The 19374-nt window shown below is 36.0% G+C and overlaps 1 protein-coding gene across 4 annotated transcripts; it reads left to right on the top strand.

The window, feature by feature from the left end:
- The first annotated feature begins 521 nt into the window (after positions 1-521).
- Positions 522-18742, top strand: gspt1l (G1 to S phase transition 1, like). Of its 4 annotated transcripts, XR_015479534.1 has the most exons (15): positions 522-950; positions 3238-3279; positions 4748-4996; positions 7495-7528; positions 7619-7696; positions 11757-11937; positions 12232-12386; positions 12951-13091; positions 13747-13840; positions 14245-14325; positions 14413-14586; positions 14727-14816; positions 15276-15659; positions 15710-16793; positions 17316-18742. XR_015479534.1 is itself a non-coding variant. In XM_087242204.1 (14 exons), the coding sequence occupies exons 3-14, from the start codon at positions 4756-4758 to the stop codon at positions 18140-18142; spliced, it is 1491 nt and encodes a 496-aa protein (XP_087098330.1). In that variant the 5' UTR covers positions 522-2571; positions 3084-3279; positions 4748-4755; the 3' UTR covers positions 18143-18742.
- The last annotated feature ends 632 nt before the right edge of the window (positions 18743-19374 follow it).

The following is a 19374-nucleotide window of genomic DNA, read 5'->3' on the forward strand; positions in this document are numbered from 1 at the left end:
ATTTAATTTATATAAATGTGTTTTTGTTTTAAATCTATTTTTAAAAATATGTTTATAATTTGAATAGTTTTAGATTATAACAATATCATTTTTAATATTTTTGTACTGTTTTGGATTAATAATCTTGTTCAATTGTACCTAATATTATTAATCACAATAATTAATTCTACTTTCATTAACTGGAATAAAAAAGACACGTTATTATTTATTTATTTTTGCTTTTTCTCAACACATTTTCATGGCCGCCCTAACACTCTCAAGGTTCCAAGTAAACTTTCCTATCTGTATGACCATTTAAATATGGCTTGCTTAATAAACCATCACAAATTAATAAAACGACTTCAAAGTTAAGCTATAACAATACAGTTTCTAAAGAGTTTTATGACTATGGAGAACGGAAATGGATTATTTAAAAGAAGTCAGCAAAAGCTCGGGTTCATCCACAATGCGGAAATGTAGTTTTATCATCGACGCGCCTCCTGTCCCGCACAGCAAAACAACTACGTTTCCCAGAAATCCTCGGGCTGTTGCTCCGCGAGGTCAAGCGAGTCGTAAGCGCACACGAGGACTCATTCCGAGTGCTTAGTCAAACCTCCCTTTCTCTCGCCCCTCGCCGAGACACACCGGCTGTCCGAGTTCAACCGATCGGGGGGAAGGCCACACGCCACTAGCGGAAAGTTTTACGGGTGACCTCAAGGCGGTAAAGGCCGGACCCGCGAAAGATCAAGTCGGTGGCTTTTAAAGCGCGTGTGTGGCAATGGACGCGATAGACACTGCCCCTGATTCCTGGGATCAGGAGGACGATGGCGAGGCCCAGGTCGACGTGCAACTTTCCAAGGCTCTTACCAGCCTAAACGTGGACGCCAAGCCGTTTGTCCCGAACGTGCACGCCGCGGTATTCGTCCCGTCTTTCCAGCAGAAGGGCTCCGCGGAGACGGTGGAGTCGGCGGGTGAGTTCCCGGTTATTTAACGCCTGTTAGCCGCCTTAGCTGTTAGCCGCACACATGCCTGTTCGCGTGAGCTTAGCACGGATGCTACATCCCTGTTACCGTCAACGGCTCGAAGCGGAAACGAGGCTAACGTGTAATTTGCAAGTTAACAAGCTGGAAAACTTAGTCGAGGTGAATAACAAGTGTTTATTAACACGACAATAGTAAGCGCTCTTGCGAGAACGTGTATCAGTCTGGCGGAGACCATGTATGCCGGTGATTTCAGACCTCTTTTAGACTTCTAACGTTGTTTTCTGTCCGATAATGAAGAGCTAAAAGGGGGTTTAGTTAACTTAGTTCTTTAGTTAACTACACAGCTGAAGCTTCAGTCGTGGCGTTTTGTTTTTACCAATACACGTGATCGTTAGCAACATGGAGAGATCGTCAAAACGGATATTAACGTTAAATGAACATAAAGTGAGGCCTGACGCTTCATAATCACCCGTTTCTTTTCTTTTTGTAGGTTGATTGTTTTGTTTGAAGGGCCTCATTTGGCTGATTTTTTTTTGTTTGTCAAAGGGTGGCGTTTGCCCCCCCTCGTGCTGTTTTACTGCAAGCATAATGTACCATTATTTGTTTTTCTGTCGTGGATTAGCAACGAAAGTGGTGTTGCCCTGATCCACTCACATCATGACACTGGAGAATTGAAAATGTGTTATTTTATTATCTAGTTTAGGTTGGTCTGTAAACTAAGCAGATGGCTAATGAATGAGCAGTGAATTTTGTTTCACTATAGTCAAGTTGCTACAAGTTTTCACCTGTTTGACTTTATTGTATTTGATTACATTGTGTTTATAAGGTATACGCTGAAAGTCTTAGAAAGATCAGTGTAGCGTGTAAAGCAGGTATAATATGATGTGATTTGTGTATTTAACTTTTCCAACTTTGTATTAAAATTCTAAAATTGGGCATTTTTAACAAGGTGGTTTATCAATGTATTTACTGCATTTAATGAAGGTAAAAGTCACGCAAATTTTTTTATAGTCATTAGGCTAGTTATATCTACATTTAATAGGCAATATATTGTCTCAAGTAATTGCATTAAATGTCATTTTCAAAGATAATTTGCGGCACTGATTGACAATAATAATAGTACTAATGACATGTAATGAAAATATGTAATTTTAAAGGATGAGAGTGCCTTTTTCTGTAGTTTTACAGAACTAACTGCCTTTAACTGCCTCGCCAAGAAAGAAAAAACTCCTAATGTCACTAGTTAACACACTCTATGCATTTTATTTCAACACTTACCATAATTTCTAAAACATAAACCTCCCTCAAATGGTAGATATGCTGGTTTATGGTAAAAGTAACAGCATGAATAAACATACTATGAAAAATCTGAAAATATTAAATGTAAAGCCAATTTATTTAAAACAAACAAAATAAAACTTTTTTGAACATTAAATCATCTTTATTTTTTGAAGTATGCCATGAAATATTTCAGATTGTCATTGAAAATGTTTTCTTGTTTTGTGTGTTTTTTTTTACAATAAAACCAAAATCCAGTGTAGTAGTGCAACTGTATTGTTTGTTTGATTGTCTTTTATTTGTTTTTGTAAGCCAACAATGCTGTGTGTGTGTAAACCATTATTTAAAACAGTCATTCTTTAAATGAGTAGGCGGTTATAGGGTTAATATGATATTCATGATGTAGAACAAATGCAATTGAGCACAAGTTGATCAGTTTTGTTGGTTTGATTTGGTTGATTTGTTATTCAAGTAGATGGTCAATAGTAACAGAGTTTTTTTATTGTTATAATACTTATTATATAAAGCATTTTTCTGTCTGTTATTTTTAATGGAAAACAAAGTCAAAATTTGGTTATATTGCAAATTAAAGATTCACTTCAGCTGACAAACATGTAAATACAATAACAATATATTGCTTCACCTCAAACGACTGATGTCATTTTCCCATACGTCACATGATTAAGTCTACATAGTAATTATCTCAACAGGACTATTTGTTGCCTCATCACGAACTAAGAAGTGTTCAGCCAAAGTTTTGTGGGAGAATTGGGAGCTTTTAACTTCTTTTGTTGCTGTTGTTTACCCATAAGTTGAAGATAGTTCACTTACTGTTTTACATAGTTGGTTGTGTGTGTGTGTGTGTGTGTGTGTGTGTGTGTGTGTGTGTGTGTGTTAAATTGTGATGTACAATTGTCCTTTTAATGTGATTCTTTTTAGCAAACAGCCTGTCATGTGTAATTAACGCTATAAAAATAAGCCTTTTATGTTCCTGCAGGTCCCGATACAGATGCCAATGTGGAAGTAGCAGAGCCTGAGGGTAAGCAAATGCTGAGATGCACAACCACATTTTTTTCACATCCCTGTAATAATGATTATAATCATAGGGATGATTCTGCAACTTGTTCCAAATCCTGTTCACACTAAGACAAATGTTTGGTGCTATGCACAATATTATTTAAATGAGCATTTGGATGCCTTAAATGTGACATTTACAATCCTGAAAATCAAACTTTGGTACCTTGAGATTGGTAGCACCTTTCTTTCAGGCTTGTCGAAATGAAAGTTTGATGAGTTACTTTCTGATAATTAAAAGTGAAATATTCTTTTTCTATAATTTTACTGTAACATTAATTTTCTTATATTTTATTTTAAGTATTTAATTTTATTTATTAGTTTTATCACTTAATATTTTATTTGAATGAAAATTACAACTATACACAATTACTTTTAAATTATAGGGTAAAGAATTTGGTTTGGATTTATTCTGAAATTGCTTGTACATTTCACAAGTAATTACAAATAAACTTGCTGAACTTGATGTTGGATGAAATTTTTCCTAAATTATACAATCATTACAAGCTTTTTAAATGGGGTTAAAAGTTAATGGAGCAATTTCATGCAAATTTCAACCTTGCCATGGAAAAAATAAGGTTTCACCAAAATACAGAAATTGTTTTGTGTAAGCAAATATTTTACAGTACTTCAAAATACATCTGTAAAATACATTCTAATTTCTTGCCGCTGAACCGCGTCATAGCTCATTACCATAAAGTTGACCTGATTTTATCTCTCCTCGATGCCCACACCAGCGAAGATGCGCTTCTTATCGTTGCTGGCTCCCATTGAAAATGAATGACTTCCGGCTACTTTGACGTTCTCACTGCTTTTGGTCTGAATGTACAGTTATCTCTTTGATTATTTCTCTTGGATTGTGCAGTTTAATTTGCAGAATTTCTACAAATTATGTTGTATATTGCAAACTCGCTGACTTTCTTGGTCACATCCATGACGCATGTATTTCCCTAATTTTTAAAATCTAAAAAGTTTACAGATTGATATTTTTCTGCTCCCATAACTCTGCGGTTAGCTGTTCTGGAAAATATAAACAAATGTTTCAATATAATGTGAATGTATACTTTCTCTGTCAAAAATTGAGTTTTTACTGCAAATGTCAATTGCCCAATTTGCTTTTCTTTATTGTATAATTTTCAATGGGGATGAGTGTTCCAACAAAGCCATCTCCCAAAAATAGAAATATATCTATTTTTTCAACATGGTGCATCTCTTGTTATACCTATATAGTTTTGAGATTTCTATTTTAATACTCTTGCTTTCTTGTCATTTTGATTATACATTTAGCTATGTTGTAATTCCAAATAGCGTTTGGCACAATAATGTTGACACCAAACAGGCCAGCATTGGTTCGAAGGAAATGACTGAAGTTGTTGACACATGACCAGCAGTAAGTAAATGGTATTAAATGATCATGTTGGTTTTGACATCAGCTCCACCCATGGAGAACGGTGATGCAGAGATGGCCACAGATGACACCTGGGAGCAGAAAGGCAGTGAGCCCAGCGAGGCCGAGGCTGAACCAGGAGGCCCTGCAAGAGACGGCGGTCAGCCTGAAGAAGACTCGCCTCAAGAGGAGGGAATGGAGGAGGAGGAAGAAGTGCCAACACCTAAAGTCGTCCCCACACAGCCAAATGCCCCCAAGAAGGAACATGTTAATGTGGTCTTCATTGGCCATGTCGGTTAGTGTTGTGTATTGCGTTTTCATGAAGTACTTTTCTTTTTATTTTCTGCTGAAAATGTTTCTAATGAACTTAAGGCAGATTTAGTTTGGTTAGATGACTTTTAAAAATGTCTCTTTTGTTCATGGCAGCACATACATTTGCGTTTATTTATACAAGTGAACATTATTACACTATTACATGCCTTTTTTATTACTTGGTTGTTTTAATACATCAGCATATACAAATACAGTCTCAGCTGTACAGTTGGAAAAAATGGGAAATGTATAAATTAGTAAACAGGATAATACAGTTAGGCTAGAAGCTAAAATATACACCTTATAATAGAACATCAGGAAAAATTATTAATGTAATGCCAAAAAGGTGTCTAGCTGCCAAAAGTCATCTGACTTTAGATGTATGTCACAGGTGAATTTATTGAGTGGAAATGGCGTACATACTTGAAACAACAAATTTTAAAGGAGGGTACCTGAGGGGATGACCACAATAAAAGTTTACATTTCTTTGTCAGATAAATCAAGATTAAAAACAAATGCTTGGTGTGGGAGTCCAACACATTCTCTTCTCCACCATAAAACAAATAAAAACTTTGTAGAAAACGATGTATTTTCATCCAGAAAAGATGATTTTTTTTCACAATACCAGAAACAATGAAGGAATGTTCCTTTGCACCTAAGGGTGTAAGAAACTCTGTTAATGTATTTATAGTTGAGTTCATGAACACTCAATGAAGTACATTTAGAAAACAAACTGTTACATATTTTAGACCAATGTGTATCTTCAATTTCGAGCTCTAAATCTTTTTCCCCACACACACTGTTTAAACTCTCAACGTAAGAAGTACATGAATTAGAGCTTTGTATATTTCAGATATTAGTCTCTTGGAAAAACTGCTCATTACAATTTATAACGTGCCATTTTTTTTCTAGTTGTATTGCAATAACTTAATCTTTCTTTGATTTTAAATAGTTTTAAATAGTTTCAGTAACCTTGCTTTGTTTTAATTCACTCTTCCACAATTAAGGTCTTAGGAGGGTCTTCAAAGAGAGCAGAAAGTTTTAAAGTCGTTCCATTAAATGCACTACAGAAAGTTCACAATTACCTAATTTTTCTTTTTCAATACAGATATTTTTTTTTAAATCTCAAAGCAATATGTTAACACTTGATACAAATTGCAGTCTTTTCTGAGTAATTAAAAAAAATTGAGTTTATCGTAATACAAATATTTGTACGAATGTTTTTCGGATCATTGGCTGACATTTGTTATTCTTTTTTTTTAGTCAAACTAGTTTAGTTTTGATAATTTTCACAAAATATAAGACTTTATACTAGTACCTTGTCATTAGCTTTCTAAGTAAATTTATTATAATTCAGAACCTTTTAGAAATTTGCACTTGAAAAAAAAAAGATTCACTAATAAAGAACGTCACTCATCTTCAATATTGGTCGGTACTGCAAAAGTAATTGTCATATTCTACAGAGTGATTCAAAACTTAAGCAGTTTTCTTTTTTCAATAAGTGAATACAAATATTATGTAAGATATTGGCATGAACTATAACATTTTTTTTTTACCTTTTAAGTTTAAAAATGCAGTGACAAGAAACCAAATTCTTCCACACCATTTAAATGATCAAATTGCTTTTTAGATTTATGAATATGACAATCGTTAGACATGTTTTTCCTTTTATAGCGAACAGTGTTGTGTATGAGAATACATGTTGTCAATAACTACTCCAGTCTATTATAATGCAAGAGAGAATCCAATAGTGACAAATGTCTTATTTTACCAGTAAAAAAAGGCAAGATTATGTCTCAAACATAATAATTCAACTTTAGAATTGTAATCATTTGCCTGTGCTTTAACGACCAGGACAAATTTGAAGTCCACTCAAGTCCACCATTCCAAGTCTATACAAAAACACAACATACACCCTACACATAGCCCTAATATTCTCATTGTTTATTTATTCATATGTCTGAGAAATAACAATAATAATAGCCTACTCATATAAACGTTTATTTTACATTTACAGAGTCGTAAGAAAATCGTGATCTTTATTTTTAAAAAAAAATCGTGATTCTAATTTTTTTTCTCTCTTTTTTAAAATTTTTTTTATCCAGAATCGTGCAGCCCTTCTAAAAGCATAATTTTCTCCGTTTTAATACTACATTAAAAGTCATACTAATGGTTTTCTGCAAACTCATGTTATTTGCTTGTTGACAAAAACATTTTACATTTCATCTTCATAAAACCAGCAGGCTTTATGGGATCATTGGACCCATTTGCTGAGATACTTTTCAGACTTGGCTCTAATATGTTTGGATTTGTTATATAACCTCTGTATTTTTAATCAGTTACCATCAAGGCATCTCGGTTCATGTCTGTCTCAAAAGCATCTTGGGGAATGTTTTAAAAATGTCTTTAGAGAGTAGCGTAGTGACCATTTTTACCTGTCCTGGCCTCACCCTATCTATTTCTTATCTCCCGTTTGTTCAGATGCTGGCAAGTCAACTATTGGAGGACAAATCATGTGAGTTGTTAAAGCTGACTCAGTGTTTTAGCAGATATTGTTTGTTTTTCCATCTATCTCTGATAGCCTAATTCCGGCTCTCCACTGCAGGTATTTAACAGGAATGGTGGACAAACGAACTCTGGAGAAGTATGAGAGAGAGGCCAAGGAGAAGAACAGGGAAACTTGGTAATTACTGAAGTTAATATATTATTTTACCTGAACTTCTGCTGGCGGTCAGGCAGATTCCCTCCAAACAGAACTGAAATGTGTAGCACTTTTGTGAATGTTGTTTTTCACATTTTATAAAAAAAGGATTAGCATTTTTATGCTCAATTTTTTTCTCAGCCACCAAAATATGTAATTATTTTAGATCATGTCTGTGGTCAGAATAAAAACCCTTTTAAATCATGACCCAAATAAGTTTTATAAATTTTAAGTGTCATCTCTATCTCACTAGACTGACTCAAGGGCATTACTTGATGAAGAAACGTGGAAATGGCAGTACTAAGTTTTTTTTTCACTGACCAATTATTAATGTTATAAGAGGTTTATCAGGGCAAACCTTTGAAGATATATTTAAATACCAGAGATGGGGGACTGGAGTCACATGACTTGACTCAAGTCAGACTTAAGTCACAAAATTTAGGACTTGAGACTAGCTTGACAAATATCCAAAAAAGACTTGACTTGGACTTGGCTGTCACGACTTGAGACTTGACTTGGACGTGAGTTAAATGCCTCGAAATAACTAGTTTTTGTTAAATACACAACTGTTTGTTATATATTATGCATTTAAAAACAAAGTTCTAAGTCACGCATGCGCAGTATTAACTGGATCTGGACTGGATCATTTGGTTCAGAAGAACCGCTTTACATGATTCATTTGAACGAATCATTTGCAATTCGGCCATCAGATAATGCGGTGATGAGAATGGAAGGCGCTCCCAAAGATAGCCTATTTTACAGGTTTAAAGATTACAAACAAGACGGCTAATCAAAGTTTGTACTATTTAGTTTGACTCAGTGCTTGCCACACATACCATACTTGGGTGGGCCGTCTAAGTATATTTAGTGACACAGTTTTTTACAGTTATTATCGTTCTTCTACACTGTTTTGCATCTGCCTAATTTAACCAAACATCCGCCATTGATGTAGTGGGAAGTCCTCTCTCGTTACTCATTTCATTTTGTGCGCCCATGAACTGTCAGCATCCCCGCACTGCAGACCCACAAGATATGCCTTTTTGTGGTTTAAAAAAATCGTCGTTAAGTCATTAAGTTTAATCCAAAAAAAAGATTGCATTAAAACACTGTTAAATGCTATATTCCATTTTTTTTTACTCTCATGCATCATTTTAAAAACAATTTATCGGGGAAAAATGAAGAATTAAGTTAGGAAAAACAAGAAACCATTTCAGACCATGGATCTCAAAACCTACCTGTAACGTATGTGTGAAATGGACTTTGTATATTATCTGGAATCTAAAGGTTAAAAATTGCCTTTACAGTTCATTCTTAGCAATTCATATTACTAATCAAAACATTTTTTATTGTTGTTATTGAAATGTACAAAATAGCCGCGTTTCCACTATCGCGCCTAAAGCGAGCGAGCCAGGGCGAGCCAAGGCCAGTGGGGTTTCCACTGTCACTTCCGGGGCCTAATCGGGCCAAAGCGGGGCTTTCTTGGGGCCAGCGGCCGGCCTTTTTCGGCCCGCCGAATACCTTGGGCCAAGGAGGGCCAGCTGGGGCTTCGGGGCGGAGTGAAAGGAGAGGCGGACAGTTTTCTGATCGCACATGAGTACATGCGCCAAACAAATAAAGAAATAAGGGAAAGAAAACATCTAGCCTTATAGTCTGGGGTCTTTTTGCGTATGATCACCCTTATGTTTCCCTTTTAAATGTAAGGCTGCTGCATAAAATAATAAAGTAGTTTTAATTTATAGTGACGTTCTTTGCTGCGTCCTCCTTTATGTTTCAATAACGCATAATTATCTTTACACCATATTAAATACACATCAGACAGTAAAGGTTTTCGAAAGTTTTTGTCAAGTTTAAAATGTTTGTTTGTTTGTGCACGTTTAGATGCCTGTGTGTGTGTGTGAGACCGGGCAAAAGCGCTCCTTCACAGCTCTGTTATGCCGCGAGCGGCTTTTTTATTTTATTATTTTGGAGATAATACACATATAAATACAACAGAAAGACATAAAACTTAACAAAATACGTGCCCACTTTCGTAGACTTTAAACAATATATTGTCATATCTTGATAAAATAGTCTAAGCTATATTGAAATATAATTTAAAGAAATTACAAATATCGGATATATATAAAATCACATTAAATAAATTAACCAATATAAAATAAACAAAAGCTAGCTAGAACAATGTAGGTAGCCTATATAAAATACATAAATCAAACCGTTTTAAAGCCACATATAGCCTAACTTTCATTTTACAAAGACCTGTCTGAAAAAAAAAAAGATTTTCGATATTTTTTAAAAACAATAAACACCGGAGAAGGTTTGAAATATTTATATAAAGTAAATATTTATATAAGTAAATATTTTTGAAGTATTTGGATACTATGATATTAATCAAATCGCGCAAACAGAGCATTATTTGGGTGAGTGAAAGCAGAATCTCCTATACCTTTTTTTCTGTCACTCAGTCCTGCGCAGCACTCGCTGCTTTAAACGCATATGGGGGAAAGTCCAAACACAAAATGTGTTCTATATCCTCAAACAAGTGTTTATGTTTTTATATGACGTGGTTAAATTTATAAATGAAACTTTAAATGAAGAGTTTTAGTGAATAGCTGCCGAGCGCAACAAATATGGCTATATTTTATTAGGCTACTCGCTCTTGTGCTGAAAACTTAACACGACTTCTATCAACACAAGGATGTTAAAAAATACATGCCATATCGAGTTATAAAGGAGAATTTCTGTGGCTTTATATTATGGATGTGTGCGCTCTCTGTGTTGGGTCCCTGCGTTAGTGGCGAGAGAACTCCATGCACAATGCAGTCGGTCGGCGAGTAAACAAATGTAATGAATGGAAATACACAGGTCTGTGCGTGTAGACATGTCATGTACTGCTGTACAGTAACGTGTCGTTTGTTTGTTTCGGTTGTCTTCATTTTAATGGTTTCGTTTCGTGATGATTCTAGGGTGTGCTTTATCTGCCTCATTCCCGCTGAAGTGGGCGGGTTGTGTGACGTTTGATTCGGGGACGTTCTGTGGGCGGTGTTTGCGTGACGCGCTGTGAGCTTTAGCCCGACAGTGGAAACGCGACATGATTTCAGCCTCATTTCTCAACCTCCCGGGCTATTGGCCCGCCCCGGCCCGATTAAAGCCCTGGCTCGCACTGGCCCGATAGTGGAAATGCGGCTAATGACTTCAATGAAGATGATCTTTATTTTTAATATAATGTTTTTTTTTTGTGTGTGTAATAAAAGAAAAAAATATCATTTTGATTCAATTTTTTCTCCCATAAAATGTACCTGTGCACTTTAAGATTGGTTTTGACATTTAGGGTCTTGTTTAATTAATAGTATAATATTTTAATGGCTTTGAAGTAAGCACACACATTCCCCAAGCAAAAAGCCATCTGATTCACTAGTGATGAAAGTGTCATTTCAAATAACAGTTTATACTGTGTGTGTGTGTGTGTGTGTGTGTGTGTGTGTGTGTGTGTGTGTGTGTGTGTGTGTGTGTGATTAGATTCACTTGAAAGTGACTTGCTAGACCAAGCTATGACTTGAAATAAGCAGTGACTTGACTTGAGTCTGACAAAAATTGACTTGACTTGCTTAAGTTTATGAGTTGAGACTTGCACACATGTGTGACTTACTCCCACCTGTTATATACCTTGCATTTTATTTGTATCAAAATTGTACTTGAAAGGTCATAATCTGCATGCCTTTAATAATTGCTTTATATTTCTTTATTTCTCATTTTCAGACAAATGTAAAAAATAAAGAAATATAAAGCAATTACTGAAGGCATACATATCATGACCATTTGAGTTATTCTGTTTGTAAGATCAATGCACCAAAATCGAATCGAGCAAGAGCGCAGTGCATACTTCAAGATTGAACTTGATATTAAAAGTACATTCAAATATTTTGTCTAATTTTATTAGCTTGCTTTTGATCATTTGATCTTTGCTTTATTTTTTCCAGTTTGTTTTAAGTAAATTGTGTTTGTGATTTTGGAAATAATCAAACACGTCTGCTGGTTTTCTCAGGTACCTCTCCTGGGCCCTTGACACAAACCAGGAGGAAAGAGACAAGGGAAAAACTGTGGAAGTTGGACGTGCATACTTCGAGACAGAGAAAAAGCACTTTACCATTCTGGACGCACCAGGCCACAAAAGCTTTGTGCCCAACATGATTGGTGGCGCTTCACAGGCAGATCTGGCAGTGCTGGTGGGTCATAGTGATGAATAGGCTTTGAAGGACAGCCATGAGAAAAATAGCCACTCTTGCCGTCTGCAATTCACAAAATCTCCACATAAAAAATGTTTTACTGTTGAGCTGTGAGCAGGTTAGATGAGTGAATGATACAGTAGAGGGCGCTGCTTGAATACCGATGCCAGGCTCAAAAGACCAGAAATTACTGTTTTTAGTTTTTTTTTTTTTTTTTTTTTTTTTTTTTTTTTTAATCACCCATTTCAGTTTGTAAATTAATTGTGATGTCTGTTTCTCTCTCTCTCTTTGAAGGTAATCTCTGCGAGGAAAGGAGAGTTTGAAACAGGCTTTGAGAAAGGAGGCCAGACGCGAGAGCATGCCATGTTGGCCAAAACTGCTGGAGTGAAGCATTTGATTGTACTTGTAAACAAAATGGATGACCCAACAGTGAACTGGAGTCTAGAGAGGTCAGGAAATAAACATTTATACAAAAAGATTATTCTAGGCCTGTCATTTATTATAACAGTGTTGATGATTCATTGTGTAGATAATTGTGCCTAATAATTTAATTGGCTAAAAAAATGTGAAAAATAATGACACTTGTACAATTTTACTTGTAAACACAAATAATATTATATATTTTTTTTAATGCTGAGATTTCTTTTTAACTTTTCTACTTTCAAATATGATCTAATGTAAATATGCCAGAAGACACTTGTTCGTTACAGCTTCTCTTCCTACTGTCTCCACAAAAATAAAACTAGCTTATTTAGTTTATTATTTGTCAGTAACAATGTCTGAAACATAAAGAACTATTATGCTTGTTGATTCTTGATTGGCATTTAAGAGTTTAAATGTCCTTGAAAGTTTGCATTGTGGATTTGTTGTGATTGGCAATCTCAAATAATTGAGCTTTTTTTGATAACAACAGCCACTGTCAGTTAGTCAGTAATTGTGACAGGTTTAGACTGATCTTATTTTGAAAGGCAAAAAAACATATTTGAAATTTTATCCCCACTGTTTGCACACAGGTACGAAGAATGTAAGGAGAAACTTGTCCCGTTTTTGAAGAAAGTTGGGTTCAATCCCAGGAAAGATGTACATTTTATGCCATGTTCGGGACTTAATGGGGCCAACCTGAAGGAACCTGCAGAGAACTGCCCTTGGTATACGTAAGTGGTCTGCTAAACTTCCTAATGTCTGTTTGGATCATTTTTTTTTTTGAAAAGTATGACATTGATTTTCAATAATAAAAATACTTCAATTGTTTAAAATCTTTTTTTTTGACTATAAGGCTTCTTTTTGTCACATTTGGGGTGAGGTCCTGTGACACATTTGAACACGTTACCATATAGAAAGAGTAATGTTAGTCTAGACCAGGGGTGGGCAAACTCGGTCCTGGAGAGCGAGTGTCCTGCACAGTTTAGCTCCAACTCTAATCAAACACACCTGCTTGTAGATTTCTTGTGATCTTAAAGACACCGATTAGCATGTTCACTTGTGTTTGACTAGTGTTGGAATAAAACTCTGCAGGGACACCGGCCCTCGAGGATCAAGTTTGCCCATACCTGGTCTAGACTGATGTTTATTTCTGGCTCATCTTTAGTAACTTTTAGTAAACCATGTAAAGTCAGTTTAATTTGTATTAAACTTTTTTGAAGCCTGTTAGTATTTCAATTATATGAATTTAGCTCCTAGTCTTAACAATTAATAGTTTTAACTTTCATTAAGGAACTGCTAGTTGGCCCAGCAGCCCCTGGTTGAGAACCACTTCTTAAAATGTCATGTGTAATAATGAGTGCTACTATTTTTTTGTCTTGTGTACAGAGGGTTACCATTCATTCCACATTTGGACAGTTTGCCAAACTTCAACAGATCAAGTGACGGACCAGTCAGGTTACCCATTGTAGACAAATATAAGGCAAGTACAGTGCATTCATGTGTTTAATGTCATTAAATCCTCTTATGACAACAAAATATGGGAGATAAATTAGCTCTTGGAATTATAAAGTTCTGTCTGTGTTCTCAGTTGTTTTAAGATATTGAGCTCTAACACTTTTGCATTTACATGTAGCAAAAATTATAGTGTGGGTGGGGGTTCCTAATAATAATTCCTAATGTCATGTTTTCCTAGATTAAGTATATGTGTATAACTCTAATTTGGGCAAATTTTACTATTTCTAGGTGACAAAATAAATAATTGATTAGAGTTTTTGTATTTCTTTGGAAGAATGTGCTGTTTTTTTCCCATGTGGATGCTTAATTTAGAAATTCCAATCACTTTGCAGGGTTTAAAAAAAAACTGTCTATGGTGTGTTTTTGCAGGACATGGGCACTGTGATATTGGGGAAACTGGAGTCGGGATCAATCGGTAAAGCTCAGCAACTTGTGATGATGCCCAACAGGGTAAGATCATTGTAATGCAGCGCTTCAGAATATCAGGTTTTAAAAATGGCTGAAATGGCTAAATGTTGTATCTGTGGCTGTGTGCAGCACACTGTGGAGGTGCTGAGTCTGCTCTCTGATGAAGTTGAAACGGATGAAGCCGGACCAGGAGAGAACCTGAAGCTGCGGCTTAAAGGCATTGAAGAAGAGGAGATTCTGCCAGGCTTCATCCTTTGCAATGCTGAGAACCTTTGCCACACTGGGCGCACATTTGATGCCCAGGTCAGTGGAAACTCGTGTAACTCACTGTGAACTCTCAATACAAATGTAGCTCTATTAACAGCATATTGGATAACTTGGGTTCTTCTGGATTGTTTTACATTACCACAAGTGAATTGTGCTATTGTCTCTTCCACTTTCAGATAGTCATCATTGAACACAAGTCAATCATCTGCCCAGGTTACAACGCAGTTCTTCATATCCACACCTGCATTGAAGAAGTGCAAATTACGGTAATGGCTGCACCCTTTTTTTTTTTTAGTTCTTGCATCAACGTGTATGAGTAGTTTAGTGTTTAAACTAGGGCTGGTCAATAACATTACTTATTTCAATATAATTTTCCCTCAGTAAAATAACAGCCGTTCAATACAGGATGGCTGCTAAAAGGTTTAAGTTTTATAAATATTTATTTATACCACAGATTTCTGAAATGTTCATCAGTTTGAGGTGTTTGTAAAGCAGTAAGTTAAATAAATATTTTAATGTTTGTTTGTTTTTCTACAACATCTTCAATTTAGAAAGAAATGGTTATGTTATTTATCATGATGTGGACCAGTCCTATTTTGTGTAGAAATTCCCTTGTTTAGTAAATCTGTCAGCATAAGCCTGCACACTTTAGCTTGGGTGAGTGCCCTCATTTACAGATAGTTCTGTTTCAAAGTGGTTTTAATGTACGTCTGGCCCCTTTCCAGGCCTTAATCTGTCTGGTAGACAAAAAGACGGGGGACAAGAGCAAAACACGACCACGCTTTGTCAAGCAAGACCAGGTGTGCATTGCTCGTCTGAGAACAGCTGGGACCATCTGCCTTGAGACCTTCAAAGATTTCCCTCAGATGGGACGCTTCACCTTACGAGATGAAGGTGAGTGCATGTTATCACCAGTTGTGAATGCAAAACTTAAATTTCTTTTTTTATGTTTGAAAAAAAATCAATCAGCTGGTCAGAAATCTTTTCTTAAAAATAGTTTCAACCAGTCTCTGTTCAGGACTTGCATATAAACTGCAATGCAATAATTGTATAGTACAAAGTGCATAAACCAGAGGCCTGAAGACCTGAAAAGCCACATTGTAATGGCAGCTTGAACACCACACAGAAATGGCTGAACTCCTGTAGGATAAGACATTAGGCATTAAATTGTACAAAAATTGACCTTCATTTCTTTCATGCTTCTGCAATTTTTGTGGCATTTTCAATTTTAAATTAGTTTGAACAGAAAAGTGTTTTGTGTTTGGCTTGTTTTCATTATACTGCATGTTTAAGGCTGATTTATACTTGTGTCGAGTGATCGCAGTGACCCATGTGGCCTGCCTTGTGCATTGCCATGCATTCATACTTCTGCATGCTGTTTGTTGTCTGCAATAACACATTCAAAACACTAGCTGGCAGTAGGTTTATGTTCCTCTGTGTCGAGTTTCTTTGCTGGTGTTTTGTAATTATCTGAACGCTTCCTTAATGTACAAGTATTTAAAACTCGCTCATTCCGAGGCAGGAACCGGTGGGCATGCAATAACTTTAATTGTAAGGTAAACACAAAACAAAACTTTCGATCTGGAGCTCCTTCACGGGAATCAACACTTGTAAACACTCGCTCCATTGGGCTTGCGGCTCTCAGCACTACCCACACTTGTCACACCTACCAAGCCGACCAATCACAGAGTTTGTGCTATGCATCATTGCGACGTGTAGTTACATTTTTGAGAGGTGCGTGTCAGTCCTGGTGAGGGCTCTACGATCAGGCGGAGGCTGCGCCGGACCCTACACGTTCACTTGACGCAGAATTAAAAATCAGTTTTTAGGCCATCACTTGGACATCTGTATTTCAAAGTGTCCAAAAAATTATTTTCATCTGTAACAAGTTAGAGTACACATCTGTACTTTCTACACATGGACTTCATTTAATATGCCTGCGTATGTTGTTTTTTTTTTTATTTGTTTTAAATGTATTTATTTGTGGGTTATTTGCTTGTAGTTGTAAAAAGAGTTGTTGGCAGAAACATGAACCGGCTCATGTTACAGACAGAACAACTCGCTGCTCGTTAGGGCTGTTTAATTGGAATCCCTATTGTGATTTGAAATGTTGCAATTGAGCAGAATATTGAGATGAAGCTTGACTACAAAATAAAACAGTCAAATCAAACTCGCAATATCTGTTCAAAATAATCACAATTACATATTTTCTCAGCACAGCCCTATTGCTCATTATGCATGAAGTATTCAATTCAATTCAGCTTTATTTGTATAGCGCTTTTACAATGTAGATTGTGTCAAAGCAGCTTCACATAAATGGTCATAGTAACTGGAACAGTGTGGTTCAGGTTTTAGTGTTTAAGTTCAGTTCAGTTTAGCTCAGTTCAGTGTGATTTAATCATTACTGAGAGTTCAAACACTGAAGAGCAAATTCATCGATGCGTAGCTCTACCAATCCTGAACCATGCGAGGCAGTGGCGACAGCGGAGAGGGAAAAAAAACGTCACCTGATGGGAGTGAAGAAAAAAAACCTTGAGAGAACCAGACTCAGTTGGGCACGACCATTTTAATTTCTCCGCTGGCCAAAAGTCTTGTGCAGAACTTCATTCGCCTTGGTTGAGGCTGGAAGATGGCCTCAATGAAGACTCGTCTGTCCCTGGAGCGTCGCTGGAATCAGACTCATGCTCTCCACTCAGCGCTCCAGCAGCTCAGGATATGGCCTGGTCCCGGATATGGAATCCTTGGGATCATCTCGTCGCAAGTAGTTGAAGTACTTCAAGAAAATCCTAAACATTAATTTGGGAGTGGGCTGATTCATTAGTTGATATGAGAACTCGCCGTCTTTCAGATCATTCAAATGGTATTTTGTTTTTAGATTATCACTGTATATTTATTAAATACTAGTGCAGCTACGTTGATAGCCACACTAACCAGTGAAATTCCCGCTGTTCTTCAAGTGCCACCTACAGGTGGAGAATAAATTAGCATTTTTATTCAGCCTGACAACCGTTTTGGTAGCTTGTTTTTTTTGTAGCATAATTTCACAAAGCTAAAGTCATTGTGTTTTTACTTTGTGATATTTTTAAACTCTGCAATCTAATAAATTGTTGCACTAAGTGTTATGATTCACTTCAGTACAATATAATTCGGTTTGTCACCTAGATCAGCAATGGTTCTAGCTTCATCCTATGCTACCCATTGTGCTAGATACCTTTACAAAAGGGTCCCAAAAAGTGGCTTGGTTTGCTATTCTTCTGGAGTTCTGACAGTGGAAATTTAAAGAAAAGTGACTGTAGTGTACCAAACGATATCGCTCAGTGAAAATGAGTCATTTAAATCACTATCCTGACCTTTGTTTTGTGATTTCAGTTCATTAGTCACTTCTATTTGCTTTCTCACCAGTTGAATTTGCAGGGATTTAACATTGAACACATTGTTGAGGGACTGTTTTAAATTTCTTGATTCCAGCTTTTAAAAAAAACTGTATGAGCCCTTTTGATCAAATGTGTCAGTTGAATTTGTGCTTTCTTGTCTTGCAGGGAAAACCATTGCCATTGGAAAAGTGTTGAAACTTGTTGCAGAGAAGGACTGAAAGGATGGACTGGTGGTTGTGAATCGACTGACCGAGGCAGGGGTAGATGCTGCTTGAGCCGCAGCTCACTTCATAGCCCTCCCTGTCCTTTCTCCCCTCCACTTCCCAGAAGACCAGCTTAAAAAAACTTCTCTTACAGAAACCTGTTTTTAAGCAAATGAAAATGAAATCAAGTCCACATGTGTCAGCTTTCTCATATTGAGAGCTCAGCGATGCCATTGTTTTAGGTTCTCCCCCATGACCTGTTCCTCATCAATCTGCACACGTTTAATGGCAAGAGATTTAGATTTCTCTTCCAAACCTTTTTATTTTTATAATTTGTTTTCTTTATTGCTTCCATCAGAGAAATATAATGGCAGCAGATACAGTAAACGTATGTGGACCAAGATTTGCTTGTTAACATAAAATGATTTATGAGCAGTAAAGTTTGAATGATTAACCAATTGAAACCAAAATGTTAATATCTTGGTTGTACATGTCTCCCATTGCTTATTCCCATTTTGGTTTCTGTTCACACGACGTTCTTGCAAAGTGCATGAGCGTGTTCACGTTATTAAAGCATCTTCTATGACAATAAAATATAAAATTGGGGAAAATTTATTTTTTGTGGAATATTTTTTTATTTTCTTTTTTTTAAATGAATCATTTTCAGTAAATACACACTTTCTTGCATGTCACTTCAAATGCATGACATTTTAAATTTACATAGAAGCCAGATTTCTTCAGTTCACAGAACAGCATGTCTTGCCACAGTTGTAGTGGCAGTAAAAGTAGCTTTCATTTATTGTGCAAGCTATAGTAGCCTACTCTACATGTCCTCACATGCACACTGTATATACACTTAGCTTAAAATTCAGTATAAGAAAACATTTATCTACAATCATAATGTAAACATGAGCTCTAGTTTGTGTAGTTATATTATTTACTTTATTAGGTCTCACAACAGACTCAAACTAAACTACACTGTTGGTAATAAGTTGAATGTTTATTTAGACCAGAGGAGCCCAAACTTTTTTCATGAAGGGTCAAAAACTGAACTAGATTAAGGCTAGTGAACCGAAGGTTAATATAGTTTTCATAGATATTTCCTAATTTATTTATTAAAATTGTTAAAATAGCTTTGTAACATTTTAATGTATTAACCAATACAGTATACACTTATGTTTTATAATGAACTTGTTACAGTCATAACATTTATAGCAGAATGGAGTACTAGTCAGGCTGCATCTGAT

Source organism: Danio rerio, chromosome 3 (genome assembly GCF_052040795.2).
Source record: "Danio rerio strain M-AB ecotype USA chromosome 3, GRCz13ab, whole genome shotgun sequence".
NCBI lineage: Eukaryota > Metazoa > Chordata > Actinopteri > Cypriniformes > Danionidae > Danio > Danio rerio.

What these genes read in the sequence shown, in the direction of transcription:
- gspt1l (XM_087242204.1), top strand. Translation starts at nt 4,756, where the DNA reads ATGGAGAACGGTGATGCAGAGATGGCCACAGATGACACCTGGGAGCAG. An exon ending in CCATTGTAGACAAATATAAG is followed by an intron (nt 13,841 to 14,244) that starts GCAAGTACAGTG and finishes GTGTTTTTGCAG; the next exon opens with GACATGGGCACTGTGATATT. An exon ending in TTGTGATGATGCCCAACAGG is followed by an intron (nt 14,326 to 14,412) that starts GTAAGATCATTG and finishes GGCTGTGTGCAG; the next exon opens with CACACTGTGGAGGTGCTGAG.